Genomic DNA, 27,314 nt, shown 5'->3' with positions numbered 1-27,314 from the left:
TTATTTCTTTTAACTAACAATTTCTATCCACAAAGAATTTTTTTTCACAGAATTAATTACATAGTTCCAAAACAGAGTTGTATTTTTTTTGTTTTGTTTTTGTTTTTGTTTTTTTGAGACGGAGTCTTGCACTCTTTCCCAGGCTGGAATGCAGTGGCGCAATCTTGGCCCACTGCAAGCTCTGCCTCCTGGGTTCATGCCATTCTCCTGCCTCAGCCTCCCGATTAGCTGGGACTACAGGCACCCTCCACCACGCTCGGCTAATTTTTTGTATTTTTAGTAGAGACGGGGTTGCACAGTGTTAGCCAGGATGTTTTCGATCTCCTGACCTCGTGATCCGCCCGCCTTGGCCTCCCAAAGTGCTGGGATTACAGACGTGAGCTACCGCGCCCGGCCCAGAGTTGTGTTTTATGTGAAAAATGTGGATCAGCAAAACAGAAAATTCTGTGAATTTTTCTAAGATTCACTGTAGATGACCTTTAAGTACTACACTATCCATGGCACTTAAAATAGATCTTCACATCACAAATCCTGTAGAATACCTCTGTCATAAACTGGAGTGTATCTGAGGAATCAATAACTCTCTCTTCCCTTCCAGGACCACGCAGCAGCAGTAGAGAGCAAAAAGGGCGAATTGCAGAGTCTGCAGGGTCACTTAGCAAAGTTGGGTTCTCTGGGCCGTGCTGAGGACCTCCACCTCCTGCAGGGCAAGGCTGAGGACTGCTTCCAGCTGTTTGAGGAGGCCAGCCAGGTTGTGGAGAGGCGGCAGCTTGCCCTGTCTCATTTGGCAGAATTCCTCCAGAGCCATGCCTCTCTGTCTGGCATTCTCCACCAGCTGAGGCAAACAGTGGAAGCAACCAACAGTATGAATAAGAATGAGTCTGATTTGATAGAAAAGGACCTCAATGATACTCTTCAAGATGCTAAAGCATTAGAATCTGCCGCCGTCAGTCTCGATGGCATTCTTTCCAAAGCCCAATACCATCTGAAAATCGGGAGCTCTGAGCAAAGGACTTCCTGCAGAGCCATGGCTGATCAGCTCTGTGGAGAGGTAGAGAGGATCCAGAACCTTCTGGGAACCAAGCAGAGTGAGGCAGATGCCCTGGCAGTGCTGAAAAAAGCATTCCAAGACCAGAAAGAGGAGCTTCTGAAAAGCATTGAGGACATTGAAGAAAGGACTGACAAAGAGCGATTGAAAGAACCTACCCGCCAAGCTCTTCAGCAGAGGTAAACAGGAAACTGTCACAGCCACTTGTTTCTTTTCTTTTGTATTTGTTCTGGAATTAACTTTTATGCAAAACTTTATTAGTACTGTCCAAAGAAAATAAAAACTCAGGACCCCAATTCACTCTGCCAAAAGAAAGAAATTAAGCTGAGAGCTGAGTCATGCAAGCAGCTGCCTTTCCTTTTGTTCCTAAACAGATAGATACAGAGAAAAGGTTAAATATCTCCATAGGTAGCTACTCTATGTTCACCTTATCTTAGGTAAAGTGCCGATTTACTGAGCACGAGATGAATTCGTAATTGACTATTCCCTGCCTGCTTCTTTTCTCTTGCAACACATGAATTAACCTTATCCTCTCTCTTTCCCCTCCAGCCCATTTTTCCCCTTTAAGTGTTGAAGCCCTCAAAATCATCTTTGGAGAAAGGTATAAACCGCAGACTGTTTCTGTGATTTCATATTTATTTCTTCCGGGCATGTCCTTAACCTTGGCAAAATCAACTTCTAAATTGATTGAGACCTGTCTCAGATACTTTTTGGTTTATAGTACCATATTTAGCAATTTCTTCTCCTTTTTTTTTTTTTACCACGTTGAAGATAAGATTAATGACTAATTTGACACTTGAGAAGTACTAAAATTTTTTTGGATTTCCCTAAAGTCAGTTTATGAGCAAAGAATATGTAGATCTTATTATCTATTTTTAAACAATTTTTTACTGATGGGAGAAAGCACTCATCTTCTATAACAAGAATGAAGGCAGAAGAGAAAGGGAGTGATCCTAGTAGTTTTGGTGGTAAAAAGTATGAGGGAATTCCTCCCTTGTGGCTGAGAGCCTCTTGGTAGAGACTGGTGCAAGCTCATTAGTTCAGAGGAGAGGGCAGATGTTGGAGGAGAGAAAATGGTGTGAAACAGTTCTCTTCTAGAGGGGAGCTTAGGAAGGCGATGAACTGTCATTTGAGCTCTGTGTTCATTTAAAGTGAAACCAATCAGCTTGGCAGAGTCATTCTCTACAACTACTTTTAACTGTTTGCTTAGTGGTATGGAGAGGCAGAGGAGTGGGTTTAAGTAAGCGAAGCTGAGCTTTTGTCAGTTGAGTTCATTTGAGAAGCAAATGGGTGAAAAATAAGTTCCCTTAGTAAATTTGAAAAGTAACTGTTTTCTTAAAACTGTGGCCTTCTTTTCAATTTTTTTTCTTCTTAATAGAACCTTCTGACTCCTGTTTTCAGGGCCACTTTCTCTTCCATTTTTTTCAGTGGGCAAAGAAAACAGCTGAAATGCATGCATGCCAAGGTATTCATAATTGGTAAAGATTATGTTGTTCCTGACAAGACCATTGCTGGTTGTTTCCTTTTAACCACAATCAAACATTATGTCAAGGATTTAGTCAGATGATAGTGGAGTCAATATTAGGACTGGGCTCCTGAGGTTACACCCTTTATAGGCAATAAATTATCTGATTAGTTTAACAATAAATTTACAAAAGGGAATGATACTTGGGAAGAAAAAATAGCCTCCAGAATAAAGAGAGAACAAGGTGCCTAGTGTCACTCACCCTGGATGCCAGCAGTATCATTGGTGCTGCAGGGTGGCATGGCCTTCTTAGACCAAGCAGACAGGAGATCCTAAAATTGCCAGAGTAGAAAGCCCAGGTTGAGCTCAAGAGACACATCAGTACCCACAACACTGCACTCACCAAAGTCACACATCGGGTGCAGAAAATGTTATATTGAATTAATGGACTTATTTAAATTCCAGCCATACTAATGCTTCACTGTGCCACCTTGGGAAAACTTCTTCTCTTCTTGTAAGGTGGGGATAATAAGAACACCTGCCCCCAGCCACCATCTTTTAGGAATTAAATGGGATAAAGCATGTAGACTCATTGTGTGAACTCTACAGTCCTATACCAAACTGTAGAATGAAGAGTAAATGGCTGCCTCTATGTGGCCACTTTTTTTTTTTTCTTTGAGACAGGGTCGTACTCTGTCACCCAGGCTAGAGTGCGGTGTTGCAATCATGGCTCACTGCGGCCTCAAACTTTTGGGCTCACATGATCCTCCAGCCTCAGCCTCCCACATAGCTGTGACTATACACATGTACCACCACAGCCAGCTAAATTTTTTTTAATTTTTTGTATAAATAGGGTCTAGCTCTGTTGCCCAGGTTGGTCTTGAATTCTTGGTCTCAAGCAATTCTCCTGCCCTGGCCTCCCAAAATGCTGAGATTATGGGCATGAGCCACTGCGGCTGGTGATATGGCCACTTTTTATAAATGCTCAGATACTAATAGATTAGGGACAAAAATGATCATTTCCTTATGGTAATCTTTTCAACAAGGTAGGTAATTTAAGTTTAAAATATATATATATATATATTTTGCAGAGCTCAGTAAAGCTAATTTGATATTGATTGAAACAACTGTAATCCTTAAACACTATTATTTACATAGATTGAACCTCATGGCCCAGAAACATTTCTTACAAATGATTTTACAATAAGTATTTACCTAGTTAGCCTATGAGATCAGCCTTAGTTTTGAAAATCTTATACCATCAAAGCAAAGTAGAAAGAAAATACAAACTTAGTAGAAGATTGATGGTGAGTAGTAAGAACGACTTTCAATGTTTTCTGAGATACAGTCTGAGTTATTTTGCAAAATTAACTTTAAAAGTAAATTTATTCATTGATAAACATTAATTTAATTTCTGTGTTAAAAGTTTTTCTAGCTGTCTGAATGAGTGCTTTATGGACTCATCATATACTTATGGAGAAGAAATATTCATTTACTACCTTTAGTAAATTAATAGGAAAATAACATTTTAATTCACAGGTTAAGAGTGTTTAATCAGCTAGAAGATGAATTGAATTCTCATGAGCATGAACTATGTTGGTTGAAAGACAAAGCCAAGCAAATTGCCCAGAAAGACGTAGCTTTTGCACCTGAAGTTGACAGGGAGATAAACCGCTTAGAGGTCACCTGGGATGATACCAAAAGACTAATTCATGAAAAGTAAGTCAAAACCCACCCAGTTCTTGTTTTTAGCTTCCCACTTATTTTGTGACATTGGGACATTGCCTGTTTTGTGCTGATGTGATCAGTGGTTAAATATCTTTTACCATTTTAGGTATCCTGTGTCACTTTCATAACATCGAAAATTTACTAATTTCTACAGAACTTTATTGAGAATGTTGCTCTGAGATAACAATTATAGGCCAGACACGGTGGCTCAAGCCTGTAATCCCAGCACTTTGGGAGGCCAAGGCGGGTGAATCACCTGAGGTCAGGAGTTCAAGACCATCCTGGCCAACATAGTGAAATCCCATCTCTACTAAAAATACAAAAATTTACCGAGTGTGGTAGAGGGTGCCTGTAACGCCAGCTACTTGGGAGCCCAAGGCAGGAGAATCACTTGAACCCTGGAGGTATAGGTTGCAGTGAGCCGAGATCGCGCCACGGCATTCCAGGCTAGAAGACAGAGCAAGACTCCTTCTCAAAAAAAAAAAAAAAAAAAAAAAAATTACATGTGAAATTCAATGCGTAATGCAGGAGTTGTCAACAGTTATGAAGTGCTACCATGACAGCTTAACTTTTAATTTTCTATTTTTTTGGTTTTGTTGTACTTGTTTGTAATTGAGGCATAATTTAAACACACTAAAATTTACTTTTTTTCATATGCAATGCTATCAGTTTTGACAAATTTTTACAGTTGTGTAACTGTTAAATTTCACAATGAAAGTTTTACCACCTAAAAATGGCCTTATCTCTTCCCTTTGCCCTTAGCCCCCTGGCAACCAGGAATCAGTTTTCCACATCTATGGTTTTGTCTTTTCTTAGAATCATTTATAAACAAAATCACATAGAATGTGACCTGGCTTCTTTTATTTAGCACAACATATGTCATTGTGTGTGTCAATAGTTCGTTCATTTTTTTTTTTTTTTTTTTTTCGAGATGGAGTCTCACTCTGTCACCCAGGCTGGAGTACAGTAGCGCTATCTCTGGTCACTGCAAGCTCCACCTCCCAGGTTCACGCCATTCTCCTGCCTCAGCCTCCCAAGTAGCTGGGATAACAGGCGCCCGCCACCACACCCAGCTAATTTTTTGTATTTTTAGTAGAGATGGGGGTTTCACCATGTTAGCCAGGATGGTCTCGATCTCCTGACCTCGTGATCCACCCGCCTCGGCCTCCCAAAGTGCTGGGATTACAGGCATGAGCCACCGCGCCCGGCCAGTTCATTCATTTTTTATAGCTGAATATTCCACTGAATGGGTGTACTACAGTTTATTCATTTACTAGTCGATGGACAATTGGGTTCTTTCCAGTTTGGACAATTATAAATAAAAGTATTTATAAACATTCACATTCAAGTTTTTGCATGTACATTAGTTTTTATTTCATTTGGGTAAATAATCTAAAAGTGAGACTCTGGATTGTATAGCAAAATATATGTTTAACTTTATAAGACCTGCCAAACTATTTTTCAAAGTAGTTGTACCATTTTGCACTCACACCAGTCATGTGTAAGATTTCCAGTTGCTCCACATAATTTCTAACACTTGGTATTGTGACGCTTTTGTTTATTTGCTTGTTTGACATTCTACTAGATGTATAGAGCCATCTCTGTGTGTGTGTGTGTGTGTATGTGTGTCTTTAACTGCTCTTCGTGGAGCAGGACTAACTAACTCATAGGCATTGTGCTCAGAATTGGCACATTTTGTTTTTAATTTGTATATCCCTGATGACTGACGTTGAGCATATTTTGATAAGTTATTTGCAATCTGTATATCTTTTTAAATATTCAAGTTGGCCAATTTGCGTGTTTTTTTTGTTATTCAGATCTTTTTTATATCAATACAATCCCAATCAAAATGCCCACAGAATTTTTGTAGAAATTGACAAGATGATTTAAAAATGTATACATAAAAGCACAAGACCTACTAGAATAGCCAGTACAGTTTTCAAAAAGAATTGGAGGACTTTGCTGGCAGCTCTGGTACCTAAAATAAATAAGTAAGTAAGTAAATAAATAAATAACAAATGAAAAAGGATTGGATGACTTATACTAGCTAGTTTCAGTGTGGTACAGGCTGAAGGATAAACATATAAACGAGTGGAACACAGTCCAGAAATAGACCCAGACATATACAGTCAATTGTTTTGACAAAGATTTAAAGAAAGTTTGGTGGAGAAAGAGTAATGTTTTCAATAAATGGTACTAGAACAATTGGAAATTCATATGCATTTAAAAAAGTGACCCTCAACATATACTTTACATCAGGTACAAAGGCCTATTAAACAAAATTTGGAGCACATTATATAATGTAGACTATTACTGTAGGCATTTTAAATTGAATCATGTTGTGCAAACTTTATTCCATATTATTAAACATTATCCTACATTGTGATTTCTTAGAGATTGCTCAGTGTCCTATCATAAGAATGTATCCAGATTTATTTAATTATTGACCTGTTTTTAACATTTTGGTTATTTCTATATTTTCTCCTATTACAAATAATGGTGTGAAGAATATCACTTTACCTAAATCTTAGTGCACGTAATTTTATTTCTTTGGAAAATCTCTAGATGTAAACTTGCTTGCTCAAAGGCATTTTATTCTTTTGTTGTTGTTTCTTTTATGAGACAGTCTCCCTCTATCGCCCAGGCTGGAGCACAGTGGTGTAATCTTGGCTCACTGCAACCTCTACCACCTAAGTTCAAGCCTTTCCCATACCTCAGCCTCCTAAGTAGCAGGCATGCACCACCAAGCCAGGCTGATTTTTGCGTTTTTAGTAGAGATGATGTTTTGCCCTGTTGACCAGGCTGGTTTCGAACTCCTGGCCTCCAGTGATCAGCCTGCCTTGGCCTCGCAAAGTGCTAGGATTACAGGTGTGATCCATGGCGCCCAGCCGTTTGTTTGTTTGTGTGTGTTTGTGTGTGTGTGTGTCTGTGTGTGTTAAAAAAAAAAAAAAAGCCTACAGCTTCCAATATTCCCAGAGGGTCTCCCATCCAAGTACTAACCAGGCTGGACCCTGCTTACCTTCACAAGATCAAATGAGATCAGGTGCATTCAGGGTGATATGATTGTAGACCACCTTATTTTTATAAACAACAGCTATCTTCTCCTTTTGACAGTCTTCAGGGTAGTCATATCCAATGAGAATTTATTACATTGAGATGGAAGAGATAATCTGATATATACTTTAATTACTGAGTAATCTTTTTATTTGTTAGTTTTGGGCTATGTTTTGTTTTATTGTTGTCTTCTTTCCCGCAACATATGCCATTATGAAATAATTAAAACAACATGGAAAAAGACAATTAAAAAATATATATTTGGGTGGCTCATCTATGTAAGTTTGAGTTGGCAAGAACATATATTGCTTCTTTGTCATTGAGTTCATAGATTTTGCTTCAATGGTTGTGTGCATACCTCATTCATGGAGAATATTTTGGACATTGGAGTAAGTAGGATTAACCAGCAGCACTAGTTTGAGGACAGTATGTAGGAATCTGTCTTTGAGTATTAATACCTTTACGTAGTGAAGCATCAAGTCCAATTGTAGGGAACTCTCCCTTTTCCTGATACATGACACCAAATAATATATTTTCTTTAATCGTTACAGTCAGGGTCAGTGCTGTGGACTTATTGACTTAATGAGAGAATATCAGAACCTGAAATCAGCTGTATCTAAAGTCTTAGAAAATGCCAGCAGTGTGATTGTAACCAGAACTACCATAAAAGATCAGGAGGATCTTAAATGGGCTTTTTCCAAGGTAAAATTCAAAATGTGTTTATGTTGGTATTCTGCTTTAGTAGATCTGGTTTTTACTCATAAAGCAGTTATCTGCACAATTCCTATCAGTATACTTAGATGTGGATAATTCATGCTAACGAGCTCAACTTTTTTTCCCCTAGGAATGCTGACATTCTAGGATTCTAGCAATTCAAGAAAATTGTGTTATATATATTCATATAGTTAATTAATATCACTAATTTCTGCATAAGGTCAATTATGAATTAAATTTCTTAGAGGCAAATGGTTTTAAACTCATGACTTATCACTGACTATTTTATTAATTAAGAAATCATTTATCCACAGCATGAAACTGCCAAGAACAAAATGAATTACAAACAGAAAGATTTGGATAACTTTACCAGCAAAGGAAAACACTTGTTATCCGAGCTGAAAAAAATTCACAGTAGTGATTTCAGCTTGGTGAAAACAGACATGGAGAGCACCGTGGACAAATGGCTGGATGTAAGATAATCACCTGGGATTCTGTGAACCGTTTAAATATTCACATTCCCCAATCAAATTTTTGGGCAAAGCATTATTCCAGAATGTGAATTTCACTTTTTTTTGTTTGTTTGTTTTTGGAGACGGAGTTTCACTCTTGTTGCCCAGGCTGGAGTGCAATGGCGCAATCTCAACTCACAGCAACCTCTGCCTCAGCCCCCGAGAGTAGCTGGGATTACAGGCATGTGCCACCATGCCCAGCTAATTTTGTATTTTTAGTAGAGATGGGGTTTCTCCATGTTGGTCAGGCTGGTCTCAAACTCCTGACCTCAGGAGATCTGCCTGCCTTGGCTTCCCAAGGTGCTGGGATTACATGTATGAGCCACCGCACCCAAACCAATTTTACTTTTAACATTTAGTACTAAATGCGAAATGAGAGTCTGAGGAAAAACCGTGCTCACATAAAGTTTAGAAATAATAAAATATGTATCTGCTTTGTAAAAACTTATTCTCAGACTTTTGGAAATTTCACTTGATAGCCTTAGTCATAACAAATTATAACTCTGAATGTTTTTCTTTCCCAAACTATGAAATTATAGATAAAAAAGAAGAATTTATAAGCATTCTATAGAATATTAACCCATAACATATAATAATTTTAAGTAATAAGGCTGTAATTTTGCATTGGAAAACATTGCACTTGTAATTTACATCTTTGGGTTTTAGTTCTTGTTCTGTCACTTACTAGCTACATGACCACAGAACAAGTCACTTGATTTTTCTGGAACTCTACATATCAAGCCATAAATATTTTACGTTACCTTCCAGCTAAAAAATTCAATGATTCTGTTGCCCTCCTTCTATCAAAATCTAGTTTCAGAAGTACAGTGGTTCCCCTACTTAAGCTAAATTTACCAGTTAGACTTTGGTATTTGTGTAATATAAGAAAATAATTTGGGGACTGCAGAAAACCCTACATGCTTCCACTTTTAAAAGAACATTCTTTGGCTGGGTGTGGTGGCTCACACCTGTAATCCCAGCACTTTGGGAGACCGAGGTGGGCAGATCACTTCAGGTCAGGAGCTTGAGACCAGCCTGGCTAACATGGTGAAACCCCATCTCTACTAAAAATACAAAAAATTAGCCAGGCGTGGTGGTGAGCGCCTGTAATCCTAGCTACTGTGGAGGCTGAGGTGGGAGAATTGCTGGAACCCGGGAGGCAGAGGTTGCAGTGAGCTGAGATCACACCACTGCACTCCAGCCTAGGAAACAGAGTGAGACTCTGTCTCAAAAAAAAAGAACATTCTTTTATTTTTTTTTAGCATGCTATTTCTTTTTTATTTATAGCTTTTGGGATTTTAGTGCATATCATTATAGGAAGAGTGATAAACAATACTATTTTATTTTAATGTGCAAAATTGATTGCTTTCATATGCATTATGTTATAAATATGTTTGAATCTAATTAATGCTAATTATACCTCAGCATTACAAATAAAAATGCTTATTGTTAATACTTTCAAAAATAAATACAACACTGTTCTTGATGGACCTTTGTCCTGTAGAATTCAACCTTATAGTGAGTTACAGTAGATTCCAATGGACCTGTTGTTGTTAGTATCCCAATTTACAAATGAAAATGCAATGTCTCAGAAATTCAAACAACTCTCCCAGTGACAGAAGCAATCTATGTATTGGTTAGCATTTACATGAGTTGGGTGCACTTATTAGATTACAGTAATTTTTGTGAAACTCTGTTTGTCAGTCAGAATATACTTTTCTGATAAAAGAAGCATTGGTACTCTGGTTGGGGTATGATCATCTTATGCCTCTGGCAATGAGTGCCACGGCTTCTGTTTCTCTCCTAGGTATCAGAGAAACTTGAAGAAAACATGGATAGGCTGAGAGTAAGCCTGTCCATTTGGGATGATGTACTCTCAAGTAGAGATGAGATTGAGGGATGGTCAAACAACTCTGTTCCACAGATGGCAGAAAACATCAGCAACCTGGATAACCGCCTCAGAGCTGAAGAACTGCTTAAAGAATTTGAGGTAAATTGACTGTTGACATATGGGAGCTGGTGGCATATTGTTGACCAGAATATGAAAAAAAAAGAAAAAAAAAGTCTTTCTTAAAAGTTTATTCTTCTTTTAACTTTTATTTTTTATTTTATTATTATATTATTATTATTTGAGGCAAAGTTTTGCTCTGTCGCCCAGATTGGAGTGCAGTGGTGCTCCAGATCTCGGCTCACTGCAACGTCCACCTCCTGGGTTCAAGCGATTCTCCTGCCTCAGCCTCCCGAGTAGCTGGGATTACAGGCATGCGCCACCAGGCCTGGCTCATTTTTACATTTTTAGTAGAGATGGGATTTCACCATGTTGGTCAGGCTGGTCTTGAACTCTTGACCTCAGGTGATCTGCCCACCTCAGCCTCCTGAAGTGCTGAGATTACAGGTGTGAGCCACTGTTCCAGACCTTATTCTTCTTTTTAGAGACATAGAAGAGTGTTAGAGAACTCTTAACTATCTTTTGCTATTTAATTTGAACAGGTTATGAATAAAAGGGTTTTTTTTTTTGCATTTTTATCTATGTTTATTTAGGGCTCTTTAAAGCATTAGTAGAAAAGTAAAAGTTAATTGTTCCCATTCTTCGGAGGATATGGCATCCTTCTACTTAAAAATCAAATTGGAAGTGTTTGTAATTTAGTAATATTTAGTACCTATTTTTCCTTATTCAAAAAAATCCCAAACTGCTCACTGAGTCCTTACCATGTTTTCTTATTATGCCAGGTAGTGGGTTCTTCCACTTCCTTTTCAAAAATGGAAGAAAATTGAAGATTGGAGGGTCACAGGCTTCCACAAAGAGTCCCTGACCTTTTAAAGTTCTAGTCACCCATTCACTTTAAACTTTTTATTCCTATTTCTTGCAATCATTTGTTAATCATTCTTCAAATTTTTAATAAGCACCTAAGACATGTCAGGCATTGTTTTAGACATTGAAAATATAATAGAAAAACAGAAAGTCCTACCCTCGTGGAATTTACATTATTTATGTTACAATATATATTATATATAAAATATCAAGTAGTTACTGGGCTATGATAAAAGTGGAGTAGGGTAAAGAGAAATAGAGTAAGGAGATAGTGACTTGGTCCAGAAAAATATACATGAATGGATTGTATTACCTAACTTATTTGTCTTTGATCCAAAAAACATTCTAAATGTTTTATTATCTAATTCCAATCTCTGAGGGCAATTAGAAGGAGAAAAAAATTATCCAGACTAAAAGTACAGGCAGGGGTGATGGATACCGCAGTGTCCTCAGCTGTTATCTCTGGTGCTAAACTAACATTACAGCTCCAAAGTGACCTGCGCTGGATCCAGCTTATACCAGCTTGCAAAAGTCAGTTGTCAAATGTTCAGGAATTTTGCGAGCCAGTGTTAAAAACAACCATTATTAAACCTTAAATTGTAAACAAATTTACAAAATAAGTTCCATTGAATACAAAGGTAATGACAACTAAAAACATACCACTTTCCATTACTCTTCTACATATCACTATTGTTACCTAGGCCTTTGAGTTATTGACATCTATTGTATCATGGTTGAAATAATTTAGAACAATGTACTGCTGTGTATGTCTTCAACTCCATGTGCTGTGACGTCATGTTGTAGCTTACCATGGTGGTAAATGCTACAAATCAGGGCTCTTTGTGGGAGGTTGAGAAGGAGTTGTTAAAGTAATCAACTACTATTGACCTCAGAAATCCAATGATTCAATATGCTTCTGAGACACATTAGATATGACCAGGTTCAGTCACTCACAAAGATGGGTTCTTTATGTTACCCACTGTCCGTGTGACACAGTAGCTAATAAAATCAGGGAAGCAGATTCAGCCCAGTGCCCACAGGGCCATTCCCGCTGCAGTATAGCGAGTGTAGATAAGTAGGGAGATTCCTCAGTTGCCTGGCCAGCTTCTGGAGAAAGCCAGGGGGCCTGACAGCTCATCATGTCTTCTAGTAAGGAAATTCCCTTCTGAATTGAAGGCATCAGGAGGTTTGCTAGTGTCCACAAAGCACCAAAATACCATTTTTGAGAGGAATGGTTTATTAAATGCCCCTTTGTGGCTTCAGATAACTAATGAAGTTTACAAGCATCTCATTTGTTTGATAATTCTTTGATCATTCTTTCCTCTTCTTTATGTTACTGTTGGTGCAAAAAAAAGGCAAAATATTATGTATCAATTTCTTAATGAATCTGTTTCTGCTTTAATATCCTTTAAATTTTTATTTGAAATGATTTGTTCATATTACACATAGTCTGTAATAACTAGACACTCCTGATGTGTACTTGCTTTGAAATGCTTCTTCAAGAGTTTCATGCTGCCATAGTAACCAGTAATATTAAAGTTAATGAATAAATGACAGTTAGCCTATTGAAAATCCCCGCTGACTCAAGACTTTGGGTCAGTGTTTAATTTTTTTCCAGGAGGTTTTTTTTCCTAATATAAAGGAGTGGAGAAAAACAAAGTTCTGCACACTCCTTCACATTCCCAGTGAACATTAATTGTAACATTTTCCATGTTTGTACATCATAACAGCCCTCAGAAAAATGAAACAGATTTTTTTTTTACACTGGCTTAAAGTTGGGATATTTTGACAAAGTTAGCTCTCCTTGAAATTATTAAATGCCAAATATAGCATGTCAGTGTTTTTGATTAGTTATGCTTCTTCCCTTTTGGCAGTCTGAAGTTAAAAACAAAGCATTGAGATTGGAAGAACTGCATTCCAAAGTTAATGATCTGAAAGAATTAACTAAAAATCTAGAAACACCACCAGACCTTCAGGTAAGCATTTTGTAATAACTACTAGACTTCCATCCATTTTGTAATAACTACCATATACTAGACTTTCTGTCTCTCTCTCTCTGTGTGTGTGTGTGTGTGTGTATACATCCTTTATATGTGGAGAGATATATATATTCTTTATATGTGGATATATATATATATCTCCTTTATATGTCCTCAATGTTATCATCATCACCATAATTCCAAGCAAACATGTGGATCGTATCAGACATGGGTCAAACTATTAATATATTTTCGCATTCCTTGGGCCAGTATTAATAGCATATTTCCAACTCGAATATTATAATAAGGGTAGTTCTTTTTTTGCCTACTGAATTTCGGAAGCATTATCAGCCAAGTTGCCTTATGGACCATTTCACGTCTAGACAGGAACAGAACCCCCTCTTTTTTTGGTGTTTTTGATGTTGGTTGTTTGTTTATTGAGACAGGGTCTCACTCTGTCACCCAGGCTGGAGTGCAGTGGTGCAATCTCGGCTCACTGCAACCTCTGCCTCCAAAGCTCAAGCAGTCCTCCCACCTCAGCCTCCCTGGTAGCTGAGACTACAGGCACGTGCCACCACAGCAAGCTAATTTTTTAATTTTTTTGTAGACAGGAGGTTTTGCCATGTTGCCAAGGCTGGTCTTGTACTCCTGAGCTCATGCAATCTGCCTGCCTTGGCCTCCCAAAGTGCTGGGATTACAGGTGTGAACCACTGCGCCCAGCCTAGAAACCCTTCTTATGAATGTTGATGTTCTTATTGATATTTTCCTAATGCTGTTACTCAATAACTGGGTTTAGAGGGATCACCACTATAAACCTCCCTTCACGGCCCTTCAGATGGCACAAATCCATGGGAACCATGAAGCAGGCCAGGGTAGATCAGCACTGGTCAGGACACCTGGGCTACTTCAGTGCCCAAGCCCTGGAAGCATCCAGCATGGTGGGTCTCTTTTGGCTGCCAGCCCCACCACTGGCTTCAGGCTCAGGATTCTGCTGCATCCCTTTAGCTTCCGTATGTGTTGCTGCTTCTGTTGATTTTCTCTACATTTCCTTTCTTCTTCTTGTGCCTTCTCTTTGATTTGCTGCTTTGGGCCAGGCAATCAATCTAGTTGATCAGTTGTGCTTTTGCTCTGACCTGAGACTGCTTGTTTAGCAGTACCATTGGGGATGATATACATGCACAGGAATGCTAGAAGTTTCATGTGAAATAAGAAGACACAAGGGAGGTGCTATCCATATACAAAAAAGATAAAACAGTCCTTATGCGTGCCACCTGTGTTGGGGATATCAATGGTTAACAGTTGGACTTTTGCAGAGTTGAGGCAGGATCTTCAGAGAGTTATTGGTGTACTCTAGTCTTCTCTTTCTTCCTTTCTCTCTCTCTCTCCTTTTCTCTCTCTCTCTGTTTCTCTCTCTCTCTCTGTCTCTCTCTCTCTCACACACACACACGTGTGCACATACATGCACCCCTATGTATACTCAAGGAAGAGGTGAGGGGGTGGCTTACCTTACCTCAAGGCAGAAGGGTTCCAGCAGTGTCACCTGGAGACAGGATATTTGTCCCCTGCATTTGGCAGGCATGGGAGTCTCATCTCTATCCCCCCAAGAATCCTAAAAGTGACAGACAGGCTAGCTAACTGCTGCTATATTTGCCAAAGGATAAATGATGGCTTGTGGGCTCCTGCACCTCAAAGTTAGTTGGAGGTAAATGCCAGAGGTCACTCTGGCCCAAATATGAACCAGGAGAGGAAAAGAAAGGAAGAGACCACCATATGAGGATATTATAGGTGGCCTAAGAAGGCTATCTGGAGGATAAACAGACCTTAGCAATGAGAAGTTAAAGAAAGGCCTCCAGGCTGAGGAATGAGAAAGTAAAGAGCCAAAGAACAGTGCACTGTCGTGTCTAGGGAACTCCACTGGGAAGTCCAAGCATGAAAAAAGTCAGAAAAACACAAGACCAAGGCCTATGGGAGGAGGAATGAATGCTAAACCTTGCCTGGCCTAGAGGGCACAGATGCCCATCCAGTGAGTCAGAACGCCTCACCCGCCTCCTGCCAGTCCAAGCCTATAGGAGAAAGAAGCCTTACACAGGGTGGCAGAATAGAAATAAAATGAAGAAAGAGAAAGAAAGACATTTATTCCCTTCCACACTGTGGGTCTCCTGCTCCCAGCAGATCTGAGGTGGGGGTAAGAATAAAAGCCTTCAATTTAAGTTAAGTTCAAAGTTTTCATTACCAAATAGGCCAGGATGTTTGACTTGTGGAATTGAGACTGTTTTTCAATGTATAGTGACTATATGTCCTTTGACTAACTAGGGGGCCATAGTAGTCAACCCTCCTGAGCTATATCATCCGGGGAAAAGAGAATAACTAGCCCCACTCAATATTTTAAAGCAACAGTGGGGACAAAAATAAAATTGGTTTATGATAAAATCCTACAGTGATGTTTGTCCCAGATAGTGTTACATCTGAGCAGACAATGGGTGTTTCCAGGGAGAATCAAGAGCAGATTTTTGGTCACCACCTGGGAATTCTGCGTAGGTCTAGCTCTGCTTTCAGAATGCCCTCTCACATCTTCCCTGGAACCTCAGTTAGAGCTGCCACTCTCCCACCCAGTGTTAACACAATCCTTCCTCTTTCTATTTGCCCATCACTTCATACATTTGGCAACTGTGTCCACTGATTTTCCTTCTTGGAAAGGCGTGTTAACATTGGAGCTGGCTTGCATGATGAGACTTGTGTGGCTTTGACAATTAAGCTGCACATGAACAGAATTTCTACTGAATGAGTATTCTTCTTGTCTTCAGAAATATTGATGAAATCTTGCTTGATATTTAGTTTATAGAAGCAGACTTAAGGCAGAAACTGGAGCATGCCAAAGAAATAACTGAAGTAGCAAAAGGAACCCTGAAGGATTTCACTGCTCAAAGTACGCAAGTGGAGAAGTTTATTAATGACATAACAACATGGCTCACAAAAGTGGAAGAATCGTTGATGAACTGTGCCCAAACTGAGACTTGTGAAGGATTGAAAAAAGTCAAGGTAGGTAATAAACTATCATGAAGTGCTTCCATTCAAATGGTGATAGTAGTTCTGTTTTGTGGTGACTATAATAAAAAATATAACCTCTGCTCTCAGTTACCCATATGAACACCAGACCAACTTATTTATGACATTGAACACAGCAAAGTAAGCAACACGTGAAGAACTGAATGCAGGTGTTCAGAAATAAAAAATGAGTACCTTGAAAATAGAAAGCATGTGTTGCTATAGCGCCTGCTCATAGTCTATGCTTGTTCAAAGATTTTTTTCTTTTTTATAAAAGGGTGGAGCCTGTGGAAGAACTATTTGACTTCCACAAATTTTCCAACTTGAGTATCCAATAGTTTTTCATCACTTAATTATATTTATTGGTCACTGTGACTGCTTTCATCCAGAGAATGTATATTTTTTGAAAAAGAAGAAGTTGAGAAAACATTCTATTTCCATGTTTTCTATTTTTTTATTTTTATTTTTTGAGATGGAGTCTTGCTCTGTCACCCAGGCTGGAATGCAGTGGCACAATCTGGGCTCACTGCAACCTCCCCTCCCAGGTTCAAGTGATTCTCCTACCACAGCCTCCCCAGTAGTTGGGACTACAGGCACCCACCACCATGCCCAGCTAAGTTTTGTATTTTTAGTAGAGATGGGGTTTCATCATGTTGGCCAGGCTGGTCTCGAACTCCTGACCTCAAGTGATCCACCAGCCTCAGCCTCCCAAAGTGTTTGGATTACAGGTGTGAGCAACCACACCTGGCCCATTTTCATGTTTTCTATCCATATTAATAGACAACATTCCTAATTAGCTATCTGTAAAGGACAAGCATTGAGCTGACTTTTCAACAGATGCAATTTGTTCTCTCTTAGCATATTTCCTTACTGTACTAGAAACTGAGGTCTTTTTTTCTTTTTTTTTTTTTTAAATTAACTACTGGTGCCTTTGGTGAGCACGTGACTCTGAAACAAAGTTCAAGTGTCTCATTGAAGCATGTGAACTGTGTTGGTCTCTAATCAACTGACTAAACCCAAGATCATGGACTGGAATCTATAAGGACCTATTCAGTTTGCTTGAAATGCTAGATTATACCTCACCTCCTAACTACTTCCCAACAGCTATTTGTTCCCAAGGAGAACTGGGCAAAATTCTGAAAGAATCAGTACAGATCTAGTACAAGTACTCAAAAACTTGCACCAAAATGTATACACCATGGAGTGGATTCAACAATATCAATTTCAGATTGTAAAAAAGTACCATAGTGAAGTAAATGGAGTATTTCTCTCAAGTTATGAATATCCTTCATAATATACTTTTATTCTGTAGGATATACAAAAAGAACTTCAAAGTCAACAAAGCAACATCAGCTCCACCCAAGAAAATCTCAACAGCTTGTGCCGCAAGTATCACTCAGCTGAGTTGGAGAGCCTGGGCCGTGCAATGACTGGTCTGATAAAGAAACATGAAGCCATGAGCCAGTTGTGCTCCAAAACCCAGGCCAGCCTGCAGGAATCTCTGGAAAAACACTTCAGTGGTGAGTTCTGGGGGGCCTTAGCGTGAGTAGTTTGTTTCCGAGAAAGAATCCAAACCAAATGCTGCCTGGAAACTGCCAGCAAAAGTTTGAGGAAACTTTCCAGAAGGGTGTCATTTCAAATTCATTTGTGCTTTGCGATTTGAGCAATAGAAGTGCTGTGCTGGAGGCTCTCACCCTATGCGGAATTTTTTCTTTCTTTTTCCTCGTTTTCCCAGGAAAGCAAGAGTTCACCATCTTGATGATTCTGAATTTCGTCTGCATTTTCTATATATAGCTCATGTGTGTGGAAAATTACTTCCACTGCTCAAGTGGGCAGCAGCCACTGTCCAAACAACTGCTGAAAGTTTTTATGCTGTGATGAAGTGACACAATAAACTTAGATGTTGGTAGAAGCCATGAAACAGGGCCAGCCACAGGGTCCAGGAAATTGGCCATCCTGTGGCCCTGCCTCTGCTTTCCACACAGCTGTACCTGACGTGGATCCATCATGACTCCCCAAAAGAGGAGGTGGTTCCTCCCTGTGCCATCAAAATGGCTTTAATGTCCCTGGAGCATTTCTCTCCTTGCACTTTTACATATTCAGACAATTAATTATCTTTCTTGACCCAAAGAAAAAACACAACAGGATATTAGACATTCCAGGAACATACCTTTCTTTTTAGTCTTTCCTCTGAGGTAACTTCTCAGTTCTACCATGAACATGCATGGCTGTAGATCACACTGTATTACTTTATATATGAGTATTTTCTTTCTTGAATATTTTGTAAGGCAAGAGGAGATGAGCTAAAGGCCAGAAATAATTCATTGTGGTAATCCTGGGAGCCCATTCAATGTTTTGGATTTGCTCCTGATTTTTTATTTTTATTTATTTATTTATTTATTTTTTCTTTCAAAAGAGTCTATGCAGGAATTCCAAGAATGGTTTTTGGGAGCAAAGGCAGCAGCAAAAGAATCATCAGATCGCACTGGTGACAGCAAAGTTCTAGAAGCAAAGCTCCATGATCTTCAGGTACAGAAGCTGACATCCTTTTTCTTCTTCTCCAAAATGTACTCAAGTGCCTGCAGACAGACCTAAGTTATCTCATTCCCAAATCTTATCTGAGCCAATCTTTTCCTGGTTCCTAACAGAATTAGGCTGATTGAGTCAGAAGGAAATAGATAACTTGATAAGTATGTTGAGAAATAAGTCGGAGCTACAGAATTTCCAGATCCCTTTCCTCTCTCTTTTTAGCCTATTGACAATTCTTTGGAATTCATTCTAAACCAAACCTAGTTTTAATTTTTATAACAATAAGAGTATAATAATTGTATCTGTATTATATGACTATTGTGGAGGAGTTTGAAAAAGAAGAAGACATGGTTTGTGTTTTTTAGTAACTTATGGTCTATAGTTAGAAATAGGATATATTCAAACTAAAATAATAGATATTACAGGTTTTATAGGTTTTACTGACTGAAAATGTATGAGCTCAGGAAGGAGAAGGCCATGTGAAGTAGAGTTAAGAAATGATTTACAGAAGAATAGGCTCAAGTTAGGTTTTGGCCAAGCTTGTCAAGCAGCTAATCTGAGTAAAGCACTATGTTAAATATTATTAAAAGAAATCTTTTTTTTTTTTTTTTTGAGATGGAGTCTTGCTCTGTCACCCAGGCTGGAATGCAGTAGCGCGATTTCAGCTTACTGCAACCTCCACCTCCTGGGTTCCAGTGATTCTCCTGTCTCAGCCTCCCAAGTAGCTGGGATTACAGGTGTGTGCCACCACGCCCAGCTAATTTTTGTATTTTTAGTAGAGACGAGGTTTCACCATGTAGTCCAGGCTGGTCTCAAACTCCTGAACTCAGGTGACCCACCCGCCTCGGCCTCTCAAAATGCTAGTTACAGGCATGAGCCACCATGCCCGGCCAAAATAAATCATTTTTAAAAGCTAATGAGAACCATGAGGATTTTGTGGCCTAATGGGGGATAAAAATGATGTTGATAATTCATTAGATTAGAAGTTAACGATAGAAAGGTTGTTATAGTAAAGGATGCTGGTTTTGCAGGAGGTGTGGAGAATTCAGATGTAGAATTGTCTCCTTTTAAGCTTGAGGTGTAGCAAACTCCACAAGGAAATGCCTGAGTAACAGTTGAGATGCCACTCTAGAGCTTTGGAGAGAGGAAGGGCTAGCCCTGGACTCTGGAATTCTTTTGCTTTGTCAAAGCCCTGCCCAAGCATAGATTTTCCAAGAAAGAGATGCAGACCAGGAAAAGAAAAGGTCTGAGGATTTTGCATACAGGGTGGATCAGGGGAGGGGCTGGAGGCAGCTAACCAGGTAGAGGATCTCACATGAACCCTGAGAGATGGTGGAATCTGGACCATGTTGGGACAGTGAGAATGGGGAGAGACTGAGAACAAGACCTTGGTGAGAACGTCCTCGGTTCCAGCTCGACCTTGTTTACACTTTGTCTTCAGTGGTTCCAGTGGCTGGCTGACACCATTCTCAATGAGGAGCCTTGGTTGTGTCCAATTGTATGCCTCATTTTTACTCTGGCCTTGTTAAGCCTTTTTCCTTTGGACTCTGTTTTTCTTCTCCTGCTTTACTATTTCAGCTCACAATTGTAATGCATAGTCCCATGCACCTATTACCTTTATTTCCTGAAACAGAACATTTTGGACTCAGTCAGTGATGGGCAGAGCAAACTTGATGCGGTGACTCAAGAAGGACAAACTTTGTATGCACATTTGTCTAAACAAATTGTCAGTAGCATTCAGGAACAAATCACAAAGGCCAACGAAGAGTTTCAAGCATTTCTGAAACAATGCCTTAAAGATAAGCAGGCTCTTCAAGACTGTGCTTCAGAACTTGGAAGGTAGGTTATTTTAACAAACATAGATTTCACCATACACCAAGTGTGTTTTTAAAGGCTTAGAGAAAAGAGTCATGTGAATAAACAAATAACGTTTGACACTGTGAGTTTAAATAATAATAAGCTTTGATCATAAATACAGGTTGATACTAGGGCAATAATCAATTTTTCGGACTCTGAAGTTATCACTTGGCTTTTTCTAATATAGAGAAAACAAATTATATTTACTAGTAACTGAAAATTATATAAATACATATAATTTTTATTTGGTTCACCAATATATAAAGCTTGGACACCTCAATTTTTAGATTATACAAGGTTTTTCCTTGTATCCACTTCATTTGGGATACAGTCATAGCAGAAAACAACGATTGAATTCTGTGGATCTAGATTCCAATAAGTAATATACGGTGAATATACGATTAGAAGGGGAGAAAAAGCCACTTATGACTAGGGTGAGAAAAGATGTCAGTAGAATCAAATTATCTTTCTGATGGCAGAATAATTTGCCAGACTCTTGTCCAGCTTTCTTGGAGCGCTTACATTGTTTCCAAAACTTGGAGCTCTTGAGCTATGTTTGAAAATCCCTTAAGAAACAAAGACACAGAAGCCACTTTCCCTTCTCTTCCCAGGTCTTCCACTGCCCTACTTATTCACTGGCCCCAACTCAAGGGTCTTTGTAGTAAGACACAAAATTAAGTGCTCATTGACATGGGAATGTAATCTTGTTGGCAATTACCAGCTATGAAATCAATTCATATCCATTGGCCCCAATTCAGGGGTCTTCGTAGTAAGACACAAAATTAAGTGCTCATTGACATGGGAATGTGATCTTGTTGGCAATTACCAGCTGTGAAATCAGTTCAGCTAGGTGACATGATTCTTTTCCTGCTTGGATCTCAAAAGAAATCGTCATGATTGTCACTTTGTTATTAAAATAAGTGATAATTTAGGTGGGTTAGTTGTTAAGTTTTGTTTTGTTTTTGTAACTTGAACATTCATGCGGTCTTAATTGCCATTTAAAAGACATTGTGACCTCAACTATTAAAACTAATTTGTCATAACAAGCATTTAAGAATTTCTCTAAGGCATTTTCTTTTCCTTAGCTTTGAAGATCAGCACAGAAAACTGAACTTATGGATCCATGAAATGGAAGAAAGGTTCAATACAGAAAACTTGGGAGAGAGTAAACAGCACATTCCTGAGAAGAAAAATGAAGTTCATAAAGTTGAAATGTTTTTGGAAGAACTGCTGGCTGCAAGGTATGGTCCAGAAATGGAACAGGTCCTTTACCTCTTACCGTGTTTTAGACTGGTTGGTTGGTTGTTTGGTTTGGTTTTGATCGGTTGGTTAGTTGGTTTGTGGAGAGTGGTTTGTGCTGTCCTTGAACGACTGGAATACAGAGGACTATGCTGCACTCTTTGCAGCAGTGCAGTATTCTGGTAAGAGTGCAGGATGGAAGTAAGAAGCTCATCTGCATTCCAGATCCACCTCCTGTTTGTTCAAGAAATTGGGCAGGTCACTCATCTCCTGTTGCTCTTGATTTTAGCCTTTAAACATTGTGTTAATAATACTGTACTTCCCTCTCTGAGGTTATTTTGAGGATCAATTAACATAATGTGAAGCTGATGTGAAGGAAAGAAAACCACAAATTCACAGTGACTGTAAAGATTAAAAAAAAAAAAAAAAAAAAAAAGAGTGCTAACCAGGTGCGGTGGCTCAGACCTATAATCCCAGCACTTTGGGAGGCCGAGGCGGGAGGATCACCTGAGGTCAGAAGTTCGAGACCAGCCTGGCCAACATGGTGAAACCTTGTCTCTACTAAAAATACAAAAATTAGCTGGGTGTGGTGGAGGGCACCTGTAATTCCAGCTACCCGGGAGGTTGAGGCAGGAGAATTGCTTGAATCTGGGAGGCAAAGGTTGCAGTGAGCCAAGATCATGCCACTGTACTCCAGCCTGGGTGACAGAGTGAGATTCCATCTCAAAAAAAAAAAAAAAAAAGGAAAAAGAAAAAAAAAAAGAGTACTGTATATGTCAATTTCCATATGTTATTCACACATTTCAGCTTCCAGTTCCATTTCCCAGCCACCCATCCTTGTAGTCTTAATAAAGTAAAAGATATGGTCAAGTCTGACTTTCTTTGTGGTCCCTGTTCCAAACTACATATTTATCTCTTCATTGCTTCCCACTGAAAGAACATTTCTGGCTCCTTTCCCAGGCAAAGTTCCCTGATCTGTGCTTTTGACCTTACCACATTGAGGGCTTTTCTCCCAAACTTGTGCTCTACCCCCGGCATTTTCGGTTGCTTGCTCTCCTTTGGAAGATAGGACACTTTCCACAGGGAAGTGCAGCTTGGATTTGGCTCCTTGGGCTCATTACCTGTCCTCTTAAAGAGCCAGTGCATCTACATAAGAAGCAGAAGAGGATAGCACCCACTCTACTTTATCAAATAAGTCAGAAACAATCATATTAGAAATCATTCTACTATAAAGACACATGCACATGTATGTTTACTGCAGCACTGTTCACAATAGCAAAGACTTGGAACCAACCCAAATGCCCATCAATGATAGACTGGATAAAGAAAATATGGCACAAATACACTATGGGATACTATGCAGCCACAAAAAGGATGAGTTTCATGCCCTTTGCAGGGACATGGATGAAGCTGGAAACCATCATTCTCAGCAAACTAACACAGGAACAGAAAACCAAACACCGCATGTTCTCACTCATAAGTGGGAGTTAAACAATGAGAACACATGGACACAGGGAGGGGAACATCACACAACGGGACCTGTCAGGGGATGGAGGGTTAGGGGAAGGATAGCATTAAGAGAAATACCTAATGTAGATGACAGGTTGATGGGTGCAGCAAACCACCATGGCACTTGTATACCTATGTAACAAACCTGCACGTTCTGCACATGTATCCCAGAACTTAAAGTAAAATAAAAATGAAAAAGAAATTCCAGAATTCAGATCATAGTCATTCTCTGTTTCCACTGAGTCCTCTTTTTAGTCAAACATGCCCAGTATTCCTTGTCTTGAAAAACAAACATACAAACAAATGCACAAAAGAACCCATGCTGATGACTACTTGTTGGTATGCTAGTTTGATGACTGCTATAAATTGTCCCTGAAATACATTGGAACATCTCTATGAGCCCTTACTATAGTGTAAGCTCTTCATTTACTCTATGAACCCCAATTTCCAGCTATGAGTTTCTCAAGATCAGTGACTTAAGATCTATATCATTTCTATTCATTATCTAGTATAGTGCCAGAAAATAGAAAATGTTTGCTGAATTAACAGAATAATAACATCATTGCAACCATATAACTTTCTGAAAACTACATTGCACTTGAATTTTGCTTTTTAAATGTTGACTCGTGTCTAGATACAATACAACACACCCAGACCTACTTCCCTTCTTCCAGATGTTTTAAATGGCTTTCCATAGTCTCAGCTTTTATTTCTTCTCTACAGGCTGCTGATTACCTTCCTCTGTATCTGCTTCTCCTGCCATCATTACACCAAAACTGCATTAGAGAAAGTGGCCCAAATATACTTCAACACCAAATTCAAGGTCTTTTGTGTTCCTCATTGTTTTTCTAATAATTGCAACTTTTTCGCATTGATAAGCACGCAATCCTTCTTGCAGTTTCACTCTCTGATATTCCAGGACCAGATGCTAAGAGATCTTAGGTGTGCTTGTTTCTGAATTCTTTCCCTCCAGCCTGGCCACTTCTGCAGACAATCCTAACACACTGTTCTGCTCACTCAGGTTCTCCACTGGGTCACCTGACTTCTCTCACTGGCTTGCTGCTTGCTCCTCCCAGTCTTCTAGATTTCTTTTCACTGTAATATTTCACTACTTGAAATATTTTAAGGAAATGCCCTGTATAAAAGTACCTCAGCTTAAGACTCATTGACTTTTTATCATGCATTAAGCAATTTATCTCATAGTAAGAAGGGAAATCTCTTTTCTTGAATTATTATTTAACTCACATCATTGCTTAAGCCACCTTCTTGTCTCACCAAACAGATAACAAGTATAATAAATGTGTTTTAGAGTAGGAGTTTTTATTTTATTATATTTTATAAGTTCCAGGGTACATGTGCAGGATGTGCAAGTTTGTTATAGAGTAGGTGTCTTGTTGTATAACTCTTAGCAGATCTCAGGGTGGCCCATAGGATATATTTGCATAATAGCCACTCCAAAAATATTTGAAACATTCAGTTTCCACGAGAGATTTGCTTTGTGTTCTTTTTCTAGTAGTCACAACAGTTTATGTTAAGACATCCCATGCTACCCTCTGATATCCTGGGCTTTTTCCTGGTAAATGTGCAGATAAGAATTCAGAACTCTATAAAATGGGAATAAAACCAAACAAGCCACATAGTGCTTACGTTTTCCCCTTGATCTAATTAACATGGCTCCAAACTAAGATGAGCTCAATACCCAAGATATAACAAGAAAACTCGTAAGTGCTCCTACAACAGCTTTTCGAAAGAACATTTTTTTTTTCCACTTAGTGTCTGCACAATATTGTGTTGGGTCTTGGGAACATAAGATGAATACAATGGCCCTAGCTTTTAGAAAGTGAAAGGCTTTTGGATTGAGATAGTTGGTATACATGGCGATAGAGCAAGACAAGGAGCAGAGGGCACAAAGAGGTCCCATACTCCCCACCCACCCTGAGTTGGTGTGGATGCTCCTGGGGATGTGATGCCTGCGCTGAGCTTTCAACAGGCAACTAGGAATGCAACAGTGCTGAGCAGAAGGGTTTTCATAAAGGAGGATTCTCCGTGTAGATACAAGACAGCAGGGGTTTTGAGAATTTCAGGGAGCTTTTCATCATCTGACCGTTAAATAGGAATGCAGAGATGCTACAGAGAAGCCTGGAGAGGCAGCTGGGCCCATTTTCTGAATTAAATTTCTGGAAATAACGGTAAGTAATACAGTAGGCTCCACCACTGCTATTTGGATGCAGGCACAGCACAGACTGAATGGTATCCCCCGATAGGTACTGACAACATTAAGAAAGATCGTAAGAGAATGAAAGAGCCAGGTCAGTTCCCAGCGTCTTTATTTAAAAGGCATGTCAGCTATGAGCCTGTGTCTGGTTACTGCTCCAATATCAACAGTCATTTGTCGCTCCCCTGCACTCCAGAATGTCAGAATTAATTTTCTTTTCTTTCTTTTTTTTTTTTTTTCCTTTTTTTCAGAGAGTCTCTTGATAAGCTTTCCCAGAGAGGGCAGCTTCTGAGTGAAGAAGGCCACGGTGCTGGGCAGGAGGGCCGCCTGTGTTCCCAGCTCCTCACAAGCCACCAGAACCTACTTAGAATGACCAAAGAGAAACTCCGGAGCTGCCAGGTGGCCCTTCAGGAGCACGAAGCCCTGGAGGAAGCACTGCAGAGCATGTGGTCCTGGGTGAAGGCCATTCAGGACAGACTGGCCTGTGCAGAGAGCACTCTTGGGAGCAAAGACACCCTGGAGAAACGGCTGTCACAAATACAGGTACATGCGACACCAGCCAGACACTGACAACTGCTGAATGCTAATTTGATTAGATTCACAAGTGCTTGTGTTGTGTCCTAATTGTTCTGTAAGCCTCTAAATGAGGATTGTGTGGGCAAAATGGAGAAATTGGGCAAAAAGGATACAGAGGCATCATTTTTCCCCTTTGTAAGGAAAGCTTATTGTTTTAATAGCTTTAAATAATTTTAAATTTGATTTAGTAAATATTCAGCAAGCATTACTGAATATCTACTCTGCTCCAAGCACTCTGCAAGTTGCTGGGAATATAGAGATAAAAGTTAGGCCCCATTTTCTACGAGTTCACAGTCTAGGGGAAGACACCAATCTGTAAATTGTTACTTTTAATACAGTGCATATGTAGGGGCCATGATTAAAGCCATCAAGGATATATTGAAAGCTCAGAGGAGATCACCAACCCAGACTATAGCCAATGAAGGTGACCTTGAAAGAGAGAAATTAGCCAGCCAATTAATGTAGGGGACTGCTGGGTTTTAGACAGATATGTCTTCATTTTCAAAAGAACGTATTTTCACTCTTTGAAACTGAAGTCAATAAAATTATACTTTCTAAGCTAGTGGTCCAAGTTTTCTAAGAATTTATATTGGAATTAATCTTTGACTCCTAGACTCCCAGATACCTAATTTTAAGTCAATATTATATCGCAATAGGGCCCAGAGTTTGTTGTTTTCATCTTAAGATAAGTAAAGTATTCCTACCTCAATTCTTATGGAAAACTACCATTTTTTAAAATAGAAGAAGGTTTTTACCTGCCTACTGATGAGTATTCTTTCTTCCTTCCCAGGATATTCTCCTGATGAAAGGTGAAGGGGAAGTTAAGTTGAATATGGCCATCGGCAAGGGGGAACAGGCCTTGAGAAGTAGCAACAAAGAAGGTCAGAGGGTGATTCAGACTCAGTTAGAGACCCTTAAAGAAGTGTGGGCTGACATCATGAGCTCCTCCGTCCACGCTCAAAGGTACAGAATCTATTTGTAGTGTTTGACGAAGTCCAATGCAGTGACTTAGTAAAATGATGGAGCAGTACT

The 27,314-nt window shown here is 39.3% G+C and overlaps 1 protein-coding gene and 1 pseudogene across 5 annotated transcripts in view; one reads left to right on the top strand and one right to left on the bottom strand.

Annotated features, from left to right (window-relative positions):
* Positions 1-27,314, top strand: part of SYNE1 (spectrin repeat containing nuclear envelope protein 1) — a 512,392-nt gene that overhangs the window by 215,730 nt on the left and 269,348 nt on the right. For all 5 annotated transcript variants that reach the window (XM_054558331.2, XM_054558330.2, XM_054558328.2 and 2 more), the window contains 13 exons: positions 599-1,227; positions 4,053-4,232; positions 7,847-7,997; positions 8,324-8,482; positions 10,329-10,511; positions 13,208-13,309; positions 16,148-16,351; positions 17,670-17,877; positions 18,774-18,886; positions 20,520-20,725; positions 21,829-21,984; positions 25,958-26,249; positions 27,073-27,245. In XM_054558331.2, coding sequence (XP_054414306.2) covers positions 599-1,227; positions 4,053-4,232; positions 7,847-7,997; positions 8,324-8,482; positions 10,329-10,511; positions 13,208-13,309; positions 16,148-16,351; positions 17,670-17,877; positions 18,774-18,886; positions 20,520-20,725; positions 21,829-21,984; positions 25,958-26,249; positions 27,073-27,245 — 2,756 coding nt within the window. The remainder of the gene's footprint in view (positions 1-598; positions 1,228-4,052; positions 4,233-7,846; positions 7,998-8,323; positions 8,483-10,328; positions 10,512-13,207; positions 13,310-16,147; positions 16,352-17,669; positions 17,878-18,773; positions 18,887-20,519; positions 20,726-21,828; positions 21,985-25,957; positions 26,250-27,072; positions 27,246-27,314) is intronic.
* On the bottom strand, positions 7,193-7,312 carry LOC112134098 (5S ribosomal RNA; annotated as a pseudogene).

This window comes from Pongo abelii, chromosome 5, assembly GCF_028885655.2.
Source record: "Pongo abelii isolate AG06213 chromosome 5, NHGRI_mPonAbe1-v2.0_pri, whole genome shotgun sequence".
Classification (NCBI taxonomy): domain Eukaryota; kingdom Metazoa; phylum Chordata; class Mammalia; order Primates; family Hominidae; genus Pongo; species Pongo abelii.
The sequence above is the reverse complement of the archived record's forward strand: the minus strand, read 5'-3'. Positions and strand labels throughout refer to the sequence as shown.